The following is a 15,927-nucleotide window of genomic DNA, read 5'->3' as shown; positions in this document are numbered from 1 at the left end:
TGCTTTTTAATACGCTGTCTAGGTTGGTCATAGGACCACCTGATCTGCCTCTTGAGAAACCTGTATGCAGGTCAGGAAGCAACAGTTAGAACTGGACCTGGAACAACAGACTGGTTCCAAATAGGAAAAGGAGTATGTCAAGGCTGTATATTGTCACCCTGCTTATTTAACTTCTATGCAGAGTACACCATGAGAAACGCTGGGCTGGAAGAAGTACAAGCTGGAATTGAGACTGCCGGGAGAAATATCAATAACCTCAGATATGCAGATGACACCACCCTTATGGCAGAAAGTGAAGAAGAACTACAGAGCCTCTTGATGAAAGTGAAAGAGGAGAGTGAAAAAGTTGGCTTAAAGCTCAACATTCAGAAAACCAAGATCATGGCATCTGGTCCCATCACTTCATGGCAAATAGATGGGGAAACAGTGGAAACAGTGGCTGACTTTATTTTTCTGGGCTCCAAAATCACTGCAGATGGAGATTGCAGCCATGAAATTAAAAGACGCTTACTCCTTGGAAGGCCCAGTGTAGCCAAAACTAAATATAAATAAATAAATTAATGAATAATGTGCTGCCGAGTTCACAAGTTATGAAGAAAATCTGTTCACAAAGCATATTTGGAACCGGATATTCAGAGCAACATTATTCATAATTGTGGAAAAGTGGAAACAACCCAAATGTCCATCAACTGATGAAAGGATACACAGAATGTGGTTTGTCCATACAATGGAATATTATTCAGCCATAAAAAGGAATGAAATGCTGATATACACTGCGACACGGATGACTTCTGAAAACATGGCAGGTGAGAGAACCCTGTCACAAAAGTCCACGTGTTGCAAGATTTCATTTCTATGAACTTTCCAGAACGGCCAAATCTACAGACACAGAAAGTAGGTTAGTGGTTGCCAGGGGATAGAAACGGGGGAACTGGAATGACTACTAATACACATGGGGTTTCTTTTGGGGGTGATGGGAATATTCTGGAATTAGCGGTGACGGTAGCGTGACACTGTGAATACACTGAAACCCACTGGGGTGGGGAAACTCCTCATAAAGTCACCCAGATGCTTAGAACACCTGGTGTACACCACACTGCCTCGGCTAGCCCCCAGCTGCTGGCGCGCTCGCTTCATCAGGCCTGCCATGGAAACTGGGTATGTGGGGGGCCCTTTCACACACTTGCTCCACAGTGGTCTGCAGTTCCCCAGAGTGTGTACTTCAACAGGCAAAGAGGCAGTGGGTCCCCGATGTTTGCTTTGGACAGGACAATGTCCCCGGGGTGGGTCAGCTGGCTCCTGGTGTCTGTAAGGGGGACAGAGCAGGCTGGGGATTCAGAGGTTCAGATGGAGGTGAGAGGGCCAGCAGGCCACCCGTGGTGGGGCGAGCCATGCGGGGGTCAGGTGAGCAGACGCTGGAGGATAAGCAGGCCTGGTGCACGTCAGGGCTGCACTGCCCACCGGGCTCAGGAAGCTGAGTTCAGCAGGAGGACACCCCCTCGTCCCTCCTCCCTGGGGTGCTCAAACCAAAGAAAAAATAGCCATTTAAAAAATAGGGAACTTGATGTATGGCAGAAGCCAGCACAATATTGTGAAGCAATTTTCCTTCAATTAAAAAATAAAGAAGTTTGGGGAAAAATTAAAATGACAAAAAAAATAATGACTTCCTTGGTGGTCCTGTGGCTAAGACTCTTCACTTCCAATGCAGGGGGCCTGGGTTCAATCCCTAATCAGGGAACTAGATTCCACATGCCACAAGTAAGACCCGGTGCAGCCAAATAAACAAAAAATAATTACAGAAAAAAGCCATCTCCTAAAAAAAAACAAAAAAAGAATGCATAAAGTGTAATTCCTGATATTCTATTTCAAACAGCCTAATTGAATGTGAGAGTTGGACTATAAAGAAGGCTGAGTACGAAAGAATTCATATTTTTGAACTGTGGTGCTAGAGAAGACTCTTGAGAGTCCCTTGGACTGCAAGGAGATCAAACCAGTCAATCAGAAAGGAAATCAACCCTAAATATTCATTGGAAGGACTGATGCTGAAGCTGCAATACTTTGGCCAAGTGATGTGAAGAACCGACTCATTAGAAAAGACCCTGATGCTGGGAAGGATTGAAGGCAGGAGGAGAAGAGGGTTGACAGAGGATCAGATAGTTGGATGGCATTGCCAACATGAGTTTGAGCAAACTTGGGGAGATGGTGAAGGACAGGGAAGCCTGGTGTGCTGCGGTCCATAAGGGTTGCAAAGAGTCAGATGACTGAACAATACAAAAATACACATTTTCAAGACAAAAACAACTACAAAAACTAGACCAAAGCCATCAACCAAATAGATGTAAACTCAGAACAAATACATGCCTAGAGCCCCCTGAGGTCACCGTGTGACCTTTGGTCTCTGGAGCTCGGCCCAGACCACGTGGGGCTTGGGCACTTACTTGATCATCTGTGGCACCGTGACCTTGGAGTTCTCCTCAAAGGCGTTCATCATCAGCCCGTTGCACCGGATGTTATCCACACACTGGAGTCAGAGAGAGGACTCCCGGTCAGAGCCTCAGTCTCCGTGCTGAGACCCAGGCCTGGCAGGGGCTCTGCTCAGCGAGGGTTCACATGCCCCCACCTGACACAGGGTCGGAGGGCACCATCCAGGCAAGGGCAAGGTCAACACAGAACATCCTGTGGATTCTGGCCAGAAGTCAAGTCCCCAGCTCAGTGACCTTTTGGGACTTTACTTGACCTACTTGGGCCTTAGTCTCCCTATCTACAAAATGGGTATAATGATTCCTACACCCACTCCCCTGGCCTGGGGTGTTTATGAAAGTGAAAGTGTCTCACTCTGGTCATTCTCGGGGTGACCTCTGAGGTCCAACATCAAGGATAGGATCAGATCACAGTGATCTGGGTTCTCTCTCCCTGAAGGCCAGCTCAGTGGGGCCTCCAGCCTCCTCTGTCCTCTGCCCACTGCAGGGCTAATGTGTAGGTTCCAGGCCTCATACCAGAGATGTGAATGTAATAAATTCAGGGGACCACAGGGAGCCCAGGAACCTGGGGTCTCAAACCAGCCCTATGGATGTTCTGGATGCAAGGGGCCCCCTGACCGACAGGAGGCCTAGGGGTCTCGGGGGAGTAGACAGCTAGTGGGGCTCAGCCTTGGATGGGGCTGTTCCTGTTGATACCTGTGTCTTTCCCATTAGGACCCTGAAGCTGCCCCTTCCTCCAGCAGGCATGAAAGAAGGGGACCACCTGCCCTCAGGGAGAGGTGATACCGCTCACCTGGCTGATGTCACTAGTCCATGCCGCCTTCTCCTGTCTGGACGAGGCCACGAGGATGACCGTGAAGGGTGGTGAATCCTTTGGCTCCACCCCGATCTTGAAATCCAAGTGGTCTACATCTTGGCCGGACCCTTTGGCTTCCAGTTGCAAAACACGGAGTTAGCAGGATGAGTGCGGGCCTTTTTTGAGTTGGAAAACAACTGCATGATGCCTGCCTCACCTGGTGGTGAAGGCATGGCATCGCTAGGGCATCGGGCCTCTTGCCAGCTTCAGAACTATATTTTTGTCTTTTCTGGATTCATGCCTTGGTGTATTTTAATTTTTTCCCAAACTTCAAGCTTTTTATTTTGTATTGGAGTATAGACGATGAACAATATTGTGGTAGTTTCAGGTGAATAGCAAAGGGACTCAGCCATCCATATACACATATCCATTCTCCCTCAAACTCCCCTCCCATCCAGGCTGCCACTAACATTGAGCAGAGTTCCCTGTGCTATACAGGAAGTCCTTGTTGGTTATTCATTTTAAATATAACAGTGTGTACAAGACCTTCCCAAAGTCCATAACAATCCTGTTCCTCCCAGAAACTGTAAATTCATATTCTAAGTCAGAACTTTTTGTTCTTTTTTAAGGTGAGGAATCCCCATTTCAAAGATGGTAAGACTGAGGCCTAGAGTACAGAGTAGCTTCCAGCCAATAGGGACAGCTCTGATTCCGTATCAGAATAGCTTTTAGGATTCCCCAGTTGACCCTGCTCTCCTAACCCCAGTGAGGGGCTGAGGTCCCTAGGGAGGATTTTCGTAAGACACTCCCACCCCCATGCTGGGCAGGGGTTAAGCCAGGCCCTTCTGCTCTGCATCCTGGGCTTCCCTTGTGGCTCAGCTGGTAAAGAATCTGTCTGCAAAGCGGGAGACCTGGGTTCCATCCCTGGGTTAGGAAGATCCCCTGGAGAAGGGAAAGGCTACCCACTCCAGTATTCTGGCCTGGAGAATTCCATGGACTGTATAGTCCATGGGGTCGCAAAGAGTTGGACACGACTGAGTGATTTTCACTTCACTTCACTTTCTGCTCTGCCAAGGTGATCCAGGGGCCAGGTGGAGAACCTTAGATCTTGAGTTGTTAGGGACTGGCCTGGACATTTATCTCAGCTGAGAGGTCCCCAAAGCCAAAGTAAATCCTGGGTATTTTTATTTCTGCTCTTAACCTGTAGGGCCCTTGAGCTCTCTTTATTTGGAAAGACTAAGATCATAGTTCAGGGACTCCTTCCAATGCCTCCGCATTCACTGGTCTGAGTGTTGCGGAGGGCCTGCTACAGCTCTGGGCTCTACTTGCCATTCGTGTGGTGACCCGGGGATGTGATGGTTTCAGCTGCTCGCAAGTGGGATGTCTGCATGTTGAGTGGGGGTGCTTGGGGCTGTGTCTCTACCTTTCCTGGACTTGGGGACTGAAGTTTCCACAGGGGTCTGGACCGGCTATGGCCAAGACTGAAGACGATCATGCTGGTAAGAGCATAGGGTGAACTGCTACAGGTTTATTCTTGCCTTGTGGGGCTGCTTGGCTCCCCTGGGTGGAGGGTCATGAAGGGTGCAGAGCTCAGCTCCATGGGGCTGACCAGGGCATGCGTGTGTATGTGTGTGGATGAGGCTCCCAGCTCTCAGCAAACCCTGAGCCGAGACCAAGCGGGGACTAGAATCTGAGGTCCTCAGACACAGCCCCCACCATGGAGCCCTGATCTAGAGAAGGGCAGAAATGGCCCATCCAGCTGGTGTACTCCCAGGGCAGGGATCCGGAGCCTCGTTGGGGAGTCATGAAGCAGGGAGACGAGGAGCAACTTGGGTCCAATTGAGAGAAAGCAGTGACCCCACCCCTTAACCCCAAATAACAGGCCCATCCCCCAATTCTGATTCTCCAGGAGACAGAAATCCACAGACAGCCCCATGCCAAGGCTTTCCAGGCACTTGGGCCCCCCGTACCTGGCCCTTCTGGTGTCCTGAGGTCCCCCTCACATGCTCCCTTCTCCCTGAGTCTTGTTTCCTGTCCTGGGTCCTGGTCTGTCCAGCCTCACTGCAGGGGATGGTCCCCTACGCTCCCTCTGGTGGGAGCACGTGTGTCCCTGAATACCCAACCTGTTTGCACTGGAGGACAGAGCTGGGCCTGGCACCTCCCTGGCATCTTCCTGGCATCTTCCTGGCTGTCCAGTGAGTAACAGTGCATGCAGCATATGGATGCATTAATGAGGGGTGCTCTCTGACCTGCAGGACCCCCAAACCCAAGGGCACTGAGTCCAGGGACCCAAGGAGCTTGGAAGGAACCAGGAAGAGGGTGGAGGTGGTCACCCACTGGGCCAGGGAGCTCCTTCTCCAAAGACCCAGACCGGCCCCTCCAGATCCAGGACAATGACCTCCGAACTCCTCTCCTCCCAAAGCCTGGGCTCCAGGTCTCGGAGTGAGAGCATGTGATTTGTGTGAGGGCACACTGGCCTGCAGGCGGCCTCACACTCACCTTCTTCCTCCGTGCTCTCCGGTTCCTCCAGCAAGGTGCAGTCAATGAGGGATATGACTCCGTTCTGAAAAAGAGTGGGGCTACCTTGAACTGCCGGGGGGAGATGCTCTAGGTTCGGAGTTCCAGAATGTCAGTGCGAGGAGGGACTCTAAAAGTGACAGCCACGCACGTGTATGTGCACATCATAGCCAAGTGGGTATTCTGGTTTTTAAGTTGAAGAATTTTATCTTCATATAAGGAGCCCAGGGACTTCTCTGGTGGTCCAGTGGTTAAGACTTCACCTTCCAATGCAGGGGGTATGGGTTCAATCCCTGGTCGGAGAGCTAAGATCCCACATGTCTCTTGGCCAAAAAACCAAAACACAGGTGGCGCTAGTGGTAAAGAACCCACCTGCCAACGCAGGAGACGTAAGAGACACGGGTTCAAACCCTGGGTTGGGAAGATCCCTTGGAGAAGGAAGTGGCAACCGACTCCAGTATTCTTGCCTGGAGAATCCCCGAGAACAGGGGAACCTGGCAGGCTACAGTTCATGGGGTCATAAACAGTCGGACATAACTGAAGTGACTTAGCACACAACAGAAGCAATACTGTAACAAATTCAGTAAAGATTTAAAAAAATGGTCCACATAAAAAAAATCTTAAAAGAAAATTAAATATTAAAAAGAAGCCCAATGAAGTAGCTCAGTTGGGACTGGCTCAGAGATGCCGTCCCTGAAGAAGGCTAAAGGTTGGGCTGGGGATGGAGAGCTTGCATGTTTGCTTCTTGTCTCACAGCAGCTCCGAGGTAGGACCTTGTAGCCCCAAGTCTGGAGAAGTTTGAAGTCCCTCATCCTAGGCTAACAAAGGTCCATCTTGTCAAAACTATGGTTTTTCCAGTAGTCATGCAGGGATGTGAGAGTTGGACATGAAGAAAGCTGAGAGCCAAAGAACTGATGCTTTCAAACTGTGGTGCTGGAGAAGACTCTTGAGAGTCCCTTGGACAGCAAGGAGATCAAACAAGTTAATCCTAAAGGAAATCAACTCTGACTATTCGTTGGAAGGACATATGCTGAAGCTGAAGTTTCAATATTTTGGCCACCTGATGCGAAGAGCCAACTCTTGGAAAAGACCCCGATGTTGGGAAAGACTGAGGGCAGGAGGCGAAGTGGGCAACAGAGGATGAGATGGTTGGATGGCATCACCAACTCAATGGACAGGAGTTTGAGCAAACTCTAGGAGATAGTGAAGGACAGGGAAGCCTGGTATGCTGCAGTCCATGGGGTTGCAAAGAATTAGACATTAGTGACTGAGTATGCATGCAAACTAGGGCTTAGTAAGGTCACTCACGGGTAAGTAGCAGGGCTAGAATTTGAGTAGTGCTCAGATTCCACCTTTACCAGTATGCTAAGAGACTTTTAAAGCTCAAACAAATAAACAACCTCTCAAACCAAAATAAGATAAAATGAACAAACACAAAGGCATGTGCTTTCATATTGAAAAGCTGCCTTCAAGTCTCCGGTCCAAACCACCCCTACTGACCCCCACCTGCTGGAGGAACCATTCCTCCAGTCTGGACAGAGATCTTCCTAAAAGAAACTCCAGAGCTAATAAATAATGAATGCTTTCCTTGACACACAATTTGGTTGAAACTGGAGTATTCCATGTTTGTAAATTAATTTCCCCCCGTGCAGCCGACCAACTAATTTGTCGACATGTTAACATAAGCAGTAGGTTCCCCGAAGCCATTGCTTGATCTATTAGCGCTGCAGGAGGCTATGGGCTAGGCGTCCAGGGTCTGGAAGAATGGTTTCCCTGATGTTCTACTTTAATTAAGGGCTCCTTCTGGCCCTCTCCAGGCCACAGCATGTTCAGACGTGAAATCTGCTGAAGCGAGCCTTCATGGGGATGAACACAGCTTGGGGAGGCTGTCGCTACAGAGGCAGGGGCATCACAGCTCCCAGAGCAGGTCTATGGGCACCTCCCTGCATCTGTGCACACCTCTGGTGAGGACAGCCACCTTTATTTCAAAGCAGATAAGAAAGCGAGGTGCAGACCAGCATGGGAAGTGTCCCGGCTCACACAGTGTAAGAGACAGAAGTGGGATCAAATCCCGAGCTCTCAGCAGTGGGATAAGCCATGTGCCATGTTGGGGAGTGGTAGCTTCTGCCTGGGGTGCTGGCGGGGGGTGAGTGCCCAAAGGCGTTAGGAACGGGTGCTGTCCGAACTCCTTTTTGGTTGGAAATAAGAAAAAGGCTCTGGGTGCTGCTCTGCCTCAGCCAGATGTGACCATCCTCCACTGGCCCCTCACATACACCTACGGGACTTTTAAGGGCTTATCTGGGGACTTTTCTGGTAGTCCAGTGGTAAGAATCCTGCCTTCCAATGAAGGAGACACGGGTCCAATCCCCGGTCCAGGAAGATCGTACATGCTTCGGAGCAACAAAGCCCGTGCACCATAGTTACTAAGCCTGTGCTCTAGACCCCAGGACTCACAACTGCTGAGCCCATATGCTGCAATTACTTAAGCCTGTGGGCCCTGGAGTCTGTGCTCTGCAGCAAGAGAAGCCACTGCAATGAGAAGCCCAGGCACTGCAACCAGAGAGCAGCCCCCACTTGCCAAAACTAAGAAAAGCCCATTCTCAACAACAAAGACCCAGCACAGTCAAAAATAAAGAAATTAAAAATAAATAAATAAAAATTTAAGAAAGAGCTTCTCTGAACCCCCTGGCTCCTCTGTCCCAGCTCCCAGCTGTGGGGGCGCCTTTGGGCATCTTCGAACTCACTTTCCCACTTCCCATGACTTCTACAGTAGAAAACCCATGAATGGTTCGCTCATTCCAAGCTTCCAGTTGGACCAGTCAGCGTGTGTGTGTGTGTACACTCGAGCGTCTCTGACGTCCCTGCCCACTGTCTGGGCCCTGGTTGGGGTCGGTCAGGACTCCCAGGTCAGTGTAGTGTCCAATCTCCAGCCCCAGCAGCTCCCCAGCCCCGGCCATCCTTACCTTAGTCAGGTGAAGCTTTCCACCAGAGCCTCTGGTGCAGATGATCAGGTGCTTAGAAAACAGGAAGCACTGCCTCTCGCCCTCTTTCTTCAGGGAAAGGGACCCCAGGCGCCCCCTGGTGATCTTGCCCTTCTCGGACATGGGCACCTGGATGAGGGACCCTGCAGACGGAGGAGAGACCCTGAGTCCATCTCCCAGGACAACCTGTGCCTCTGAGCCAGCTTTGAAGCTGCATGTGGGTGGCGATGCCAGTGGCCATGGCAGTGGGACAAGGTGACCCTGGCTCCTGGTAGCAGACAGGTGACTCAGACACCCCCTCCAGCCCCTCCTTGGGGCCACATGGTGGGGTTCAGGGGGGGCGGGTGATAACGAGAGAAGCTCCATGCCAGAACTTTGACCCATCCAGCCAGGGCCAGGGCCTTAGAAAGCAAAGGAACCCTGAAGGACATGGCCCCTAGGGTGAGAATGCAGGACTAGGCTGGGGCCTGGGGGTGGCAGGAGACTGAAGAAGTGGGGAGCTGGCTGTGGCCTAGAGAGATTGATAAGACACACTAAGTCCCTGCTGCCACATGCAGCCACTGTAGACATGACCAATTGATCACAGCGTGTTCTGCTGCAGAGTCCAATGCCACTTCCCCAGGAAGCCCTCCCTGATTCCCCCTAGTCCCGCTCTGGGCCACCACTCTTCCTCCTGCCCACATTTATCACTGCATGGACCCCCTTTCCTGTATCCTGAGCCCCTTTCCCTTGCACATTCAGCTCTGGAGGGAGGGGCAGGTTCTCTGGGCATCCCTGGAGACCTGAGCTGGACTGGCATGAATAGGGCAGGCATCCATGGGCGTTGTGAGACAGAATAAATGAGAAAGGGCTTGTGGGCTCCCTGTCTGATCTCCAGGTCCAGCCCATCCCTTCAGTTTGCGCACAGCACAGCTCAGGGGAGTGGGTCACAGGCTAGGCTGGCTCTGGGGTCAGCAGGTCCCGGGGTGGACCCAGGGGAAGGACACAGGGGCTCAGAACAAGCTCCCAGTAGAGGGGGTTCAGGCCAAGAGCAGCGGGGACCAGTGACAGCTGCTCAGGCCAGCCTTTCATGTAGTCAGAAACCTCCAGGACAAGATGGAAGGAAGGAAGGAAGGAAGGAAGGCTGAGGTCCATCCTGAGACATCACCTCTGGGGCACAACAGCAGACACTGAATTTCCCACAGGCTGTCGAATCTGAACCAGCTGACCTTAAAGGCATTGTTGCTCTAACATCCCCAAGTTGGAAGTCAGTTCCTTGGGCCCCAGAGAGCTTCACCCACCCTTTTCAATAGGGCTGAGCCTCTCAACAGTGTCCCCAAGGTTAGCTGAAGCCTAAGAGTAAGGGGACCGCACCCAGAACCACTGTGATCACGGCCTCCCCAAGAGGCCAAGGAGGCCAAGCACAGGACAGAGGGACTGACCCTCGCCAACGCCACCTCGACACTGCAACTACTTGTGACTCACGGGGCCAGAGCCTGGCCTCATGCTCCACCCCATATTCTCTCCCTCAAAGGACATGTCAGTGTTTACGATGGTATACAGTAGACAAACCAAGGCCATCTGGGAAGAATTGTGTTTACATCTGGAGACAAGGAAACTGTGAAAACTGACAATATCAGCATCTATATGTATAGACACCGCCATCTACATATAGCTGTCACATTTCCCCCGGCAGGCCTGGAACATGCCGCAGTCATGCCGGCAGGCTTTAGCACGTGGCAGCTGAGCCAACTGATGGTGTTCCTGAATGTGGCCTGCCTCCCGCTGCCGGAGCCCACCTGGCCGGGGATGGATGGGGGATGCAGGGTACAGAGGCCATACCTTGTCTCACAAAGGTCTGGCTGGTGTCCAGGAGGATCTCACAGCCTTCAATGATCATGCGTTCAATGGCCAGGTTTTTCCGGATGTTCTCGGTCTCACTGACTTCATCGTGCATTATCCTGTGAGGATGAACAGTCAGAGACCAGCGGCCCCCACCTCCCAGGGAGGATGCAATGCTGGGTCTCTGGCTAGACCTGGGAAGACAGCCTGGATTCTCAGGTAGAATCTGTGATCACCAAAGGTGAGAGAGCCTACTTACACGGAGAGCCCGCTGTGTGTGTGCACTTTACAGGGCGGGCTCCTCTAATTTTCCAACAGCTCTGGGAGGCTGAGAAAGACGGTCTGACCCACATGGAAGAGAGACAGCAGAGCTGGGAGGAAGATGGGCATATAGCAGACATCCTTTCTTCATTGCTTGCCTCTTACCCCACCACTGGTCTCATTTCCATCCAGAGAACAAACCAAGCTCTTTCCTGCCTCGGGGAAATGTGCTTGTTTCTCCCCTCTGCACGTTCTTTTAAAAAGATTAATTAAAATTTGAAATTGGAGTACGGTTGCTTTGCTGCTGCTAAGTCACTTCAGTCGTGTCCGACTCTGTGCGACCCCATAGATGGCAGCCCACCAGGCTCCCCCATCCCTGGGATTCTCCAGGCAAGAACACTGGAGTGGATTGCCATTTCCTTCTCCAATGCATGAAAGTGAAAAGTGAAAGCGAAGTCGCTCAGTCGTGTCCGACTCTTCGCGACCCCATGGACTGCAGCCTACCAGGCTCCTCTGCCCGTGGGATTTTCCAGCCAAGAGTACTGGAGTGGGTTGCCATTGCCTTCTCCGACAGTCGCTTTAGCGATATAATAATCTGAATCAGCTATTTGTTGTTGTTGTTCAGTCGCTCAGTTGTATGCAACTCTTTGTGACCCCATGGACTGCAGAACACCAGGCTTCCCTGTCCTCCTCTACCTCCCAGAGTTTGCTTAAACTCATGTTCATCAAGTCGATGATGCCATCCAACTGTCTCATCCTCTGTTGCTTCCTTCTTCTCCTGCCCTCAATCTTTTCAGCATCAGGATCTTTTCCAATGAGTCATGCCAAATAGAAGGGGGAAAATGTGGAAACAGTAACAGACTATTTTCTTGGGCTCCAAAATCATTGCAGACAGTGACTGCAGCCATGAAATTAAAAGACTCTTGCTCCTTGTAAGGAAAGCTATGGCCAACCTAAACAGCGTATGAAAAAGCAAAGACATCACTTTGCTGACAAAGGTCTGTATAGGCAAAGCTATGGTTTTTCCAGTAGTAATATTCGGATGAATCAGCTATACACATACATATATGTCCCTTCCCTCTAGATCCTCCCTCCCACTGCCCCAACCCACCCTCCAGATTATCACAGAGCACTGAGCTAAGCTCCTGTGCTATGCAGCAGCTTCCCACTAGCTATTTTACATGTGCTAGTGTGTATATGTCAATGCTACTATCTCAATTTGTCACACCTCCTTCTCCCCCCTTGCACACTCTTTATATAGTGGTTTCCTTAATGTTTGGGTTCCAGAATGCCTTATTTTTGGATTGCCAACTTGGCAATCCAGTTGGCTCAAGGAAAGACTGACTGCAGTTTATTTCTATAGGCTCCAGCACGACTAGGAGGTTTAAGCAAGACACAGTTTGCCCCTTCATCTGAGAACACTTGCAACTTTCTGTTCTGGTTCTGACTGCTGCAACACTGCTCCTCTCCACAAGGTGGCAGTACTTAACTGCTTTTTAAAAATAGCATTGGTGGGAAAAGGTAGGAGTGAGTTAACAACTTTGCTAAGACCCTCCATGTGTTCCCAGGAGTCTTAGGAAAGTAGTGAATATATATATGTTTTTTGGAAGGAGGTCTGGAAAAAGTACCCCACCTATGCTAAGGAAAGCACAAAGCCTCCTCTTTGTTTGTTGATGCCTGAAATTCCACAAGTAAGATACCACTCAGAGAGCTGACGAGTATTCAGTGGTTAACAGAGTTCTCTCGTAGACATGATGCAATTCAAACCCCGTAACAATGAGAGATGACATGGGTGGAGCTGGAGCTGTGAACAGGGGAATCAGTGTGATTGATGCTAAACACATTACTCAACCCTCAAATACTTAGCTTCCCATTTGTAACTGTTGGGGTGAGGATGGAAAATAATGTATTGCATGGGCTGGCCTCATGCAGTGACAGGTGCTTGAATAAAAGGTGGTGACCACTGCCCTTATCACTGCAAAATGTTATTGTAAAAAAAAGGTGATACATGATAACTTGTCATTTTTGCCGGCTATCAGACTGGGGCATCGAGATGAGGTCTCTGCCTTAGAAGCTTTGGTTTTCTACCCGTCCCACCCCCACCTTCCCAGCAACGCTCTTCTCTTTCCAGGCCTTAGCCTTCTTCAGGAAAACACGTGGGCACGGGCCAGGGAGGGACCTTTCAGGTAGTTCTGTGGATGGAAGTAGCCATCCTTCCTCCAGCCTCCAAAAGTACTTCACTTTTGGAAGCAGCCCAAGGCAATCATAACCCTCTCTCTTGCACAGAGTGGGGGACTGGCTGAAGAGGCTAGAGGTGCTCAAAATGAGGGGGTGGACTCCCTGGCGGTCCTGTGGCTGAAACTTCACAATCCAATTCAGGAAATGCAGGTTTGATCCCTGGTCAGGGAGCTAAGATCCCAGGTGCCGTCAAACTCAGCATAAAAAACCCGAACATAAAACAGAAGCAATAGTGTAACAAATTCAATAAAGACTTTAAAAAATGCTCCACATTAAAAAAAAAAAAAAAATCTTTGTTATTTAGTCTCCAAGTCATGTCTGACTCTTTGGGACCCTGTGAACTATAGCCAGCCAGCCTCCTGTGTCCGTGAGATTCTCCAGGCAAGAATACTGCAGTGGGTTGCCATTTTCTCCTCCAAGGGGTCTTCCGGACCCAGGGATCGAACTTGGGTCTCCTACGTCTCTGCCCCTGGCAGGCGGGCTCTTTACCCCTGAGCCACCTAGGGATGGCTGTTAGACGTGTATAAACTGCAGCAGCTCAGGGTAAACGGCAGACCCAGGTTGCAGTCTGTGATGGGGGAGCCTAGGTTAGGGAAGCTGGGGGCGACTCTGGGAAGGCGGCCTGGGGTTTCCAGGGCCTGAGGCTCCTGGGGGAACTGGAAGTGATGACCTGGGTTACCCTGGAGCCTAGGAGTGAGGAGTTCAGGAGAGGAAGTGGGACAAAGGCCCCCAGAGGTGAGGGGTGCAGGGCTCTGAGGCTGGCGAGGGAGGGGCTGGTTATCTTCTGGCTTCTAGTCAGGCTGCAGCTTTCCTCAGGCCCCAGGGAAGGTAGGAGGAGGATGAAAGGGCTGCTATCACATGGGAAAACCCTCTTCTGTGCTTCTCAGGCTGGGCTCAGGACCAGGTGCAGGTGATGGGTGGGGGGACAAAGGAAGAGCAGTCAGTACACCCAGCACCAGGGGGGAGAGGGGACTGGGGTCTTGGGCCAAGTTCCCTGGTACCCACGTGCCTCCTGTACCCCTGCCTGCACTGGGACAGGGCATCCCACAGGGTCCAGGAACTCACAGTGGGGGTCCACATCTTCTCCCTGGGGAAGAGTACACTGTACTGACTCCCTGGGGCCCGAGAGAACTGGGGTCCACACCCCACAACGGTTCTGTTAGTCTGCAGTCACGTCCTGCTTACACCTTCTCCCGAATTCTTCACTGTGGGGTCTGTGCCCTGCCCCAGTCCAGATTGGTCCTCCCTCTGCCCAGCTGCCCAACAAGTTCCACTTGTTGAACTCGGGAAGCTGTTTAGGGCTCTGGGTGGTGGGCGGGGCTCCAGAGGGGCTGGTGGCTGAGCCCCACCCGCTGCAGACCCATCCAGTCTCTGACCATAAGGCCCTTCCTCACCTCTTGGCCTCCACTGGTGAATGCCCCAGGGCTCAGCCTTTGGTTCATACCTCATTCCTGCTTAAACTCACTCCCTTGGTGATCTCATCAATCTTGTGACTTTTAAAAAAAAATTTTGGCTGCACTACGTGGTATGCAGGATCTTAGTTCCCTGCCTAGGGATCGAACCCACACCTCCTGCAGTGCAAGTGCAGAGTCTTAATCTCTGGACTGCCAGGGAAGTCCCAGCTGGTGACTTTAAATACCATGTCTGAGCTGATGACCTGTTCCATCTCGCCTCCCTAAACTCCAGACTCAAACACAGACTCTCTCTCCTTGTCATCTCCACTGCTGTCGTCCATCTCAGGCCCAACACACCCCCAATAAAGCTCCCATGAAGCAAAGCAGACCCCTTCAACCTGCCCCTCCAGCAGCTTCTACACCTTGCATCGTGGCAGTGCCATCCTTCAGGCTGCTCAGGCTCAGACTCCCTTTCGACTCCCAGGTTCTCTCTCTGTCCTCTTATCTCATCCATCAGAAACTCTAGTGGGTTCCCCCTTCAGAAAACACTAGAGTCTGAAGCTCCTTCCCTCCACACCGCCCCGCCCCCACAGATGGGGAATCCCTCCCCCACCGCCTGGCTGTGGCATCCCTCCTCCCTGGTCCCTCTGCTCCTGCCTGGGCAGAGACTGCGCCCCAGGGACTGACGGAAAGCAGGGGAGGCCCTGACTATGGGGCTTCGGCTTCTGACAATGGCCCAACCATCGCCTGTCCACCCACAGACACTGCCTGCTGCTGAACAGAGCCTGGGATACACGAAGGCCCAACACTCGGGACCCCATGGAGCTCCTACAGCCACAAGCATTGACACATCGACACTGGAGAACCAAGGAAATGGGCAGAGAGTGTCTGCGAGTCCCGGAGATGGGTCCACGGACTGCCCAGGCCCTTGCTGGGCCCCACCTGTGCCAGGGACAGCAAGCCACCCATCCCATCTCGCCGGTGCCCACCTGGACTGGAGCCGTAAACCCCTCAGACTGCTCCTGGGGATTCTGCCTCCAGGTGGGACAGGCTATGGGTCCCTACCCCTCGAAATCTTAAGCAGAAACATGAGTTTTGGCCATTTGGGCTCAGCGAACTCCCGGTGGGGGCACCCTCAAGCCTGGGTCTGCCCCGTGATGTGGGTTCCCTGGTGTGGGGACTCGCTGCAGGTTTACCTGGACAGCTCCTCCAGTTTGGACTTGGCATAGTCCAGGCTGTTGCGCTCCACGTGCTCATGAGGGGTGTGTGCCAGGAGCTCGTGCAGCGTCAGGATGTACCTAGGGATCTGTGGGGGCAGGGAGGTGAGGCAGGAGAGAGGTGGCGATGAAATGAGAGACAGGGGAGAGACAGATCCCCGGAGAGGGATGGGGGCGCAGAGACAGGGGTTCTCAGCACCAAGGACCTCCACTGCACTTCCA

At 51.8% G+C, this 15,927-nt stretch overlaps 1 protein-coding gene across 2 annotated transcripts in view; it reads right to left on the bottom strand.

Annotated features, from left to right (window-relative positions):
- RASGRF1 (Ras protein specific guanine nucleotide releasing factor 1) overlaps nucleotides 1–15,927 on the bottom strand; it is a 102,865-nt gene that overhangs the window by 37,537 nt on the left and 49,401 nt on the right. For both annotated transcript variants that reach the window (XM_086364248.1, XM_086364251.1), the window contains exons 8-13: nucleotides 15,685–15,794; nucleotides 10,596–10,714; nucleotides 8,757–8,917; nucleotides 5,776–5,839; nucleotides 3,274–3,410; nucleotides 2,439–2,521 (exon numbers count right to left, since the gene is read on the bottom strand). In XM_086364248.1, the coding sequence (XP_086220374.1) occupies nucleotides 2,439–2,521; nucleotides 3,274–3,410; nucleotides 5,776–5,839; nucleotides 8,757–8,917; nucleotides 10,596–10,714; nucleotides 15,685–15,794 (674 nt within the window). The remainder of the gene's footprint in view (nucleotides 1–2,438; nucleotides 2,522–3,273; nucleotides 3,411–5,775; nucleotides 5,840–8,756; nucleotides 8,918–10,595; nucleotides 10,715–15,684; nucleotides 15,795–15,927) is intronic.

Source organism: Bos grunniens, chromosome 21 (genome assembly GCF_055505025.1).
Source record: "Bos grunniens cultivar Pamir isolate PY7600 chromosome 21, Bosgru_T2T1.0, whole genome shotgun sequence".
Classification (NCBI taxonomy): Eukaryota; Metazoa; Chordata; class Mammalia; order Artiodactyla; family Bovidae; genus Bos; species Bos grunniens.
The sequence above is the reverse complement of the archived record's forward strand: the minus strand, read 5'-3'. Positions and strand labels throughout refer to the sequence as shown.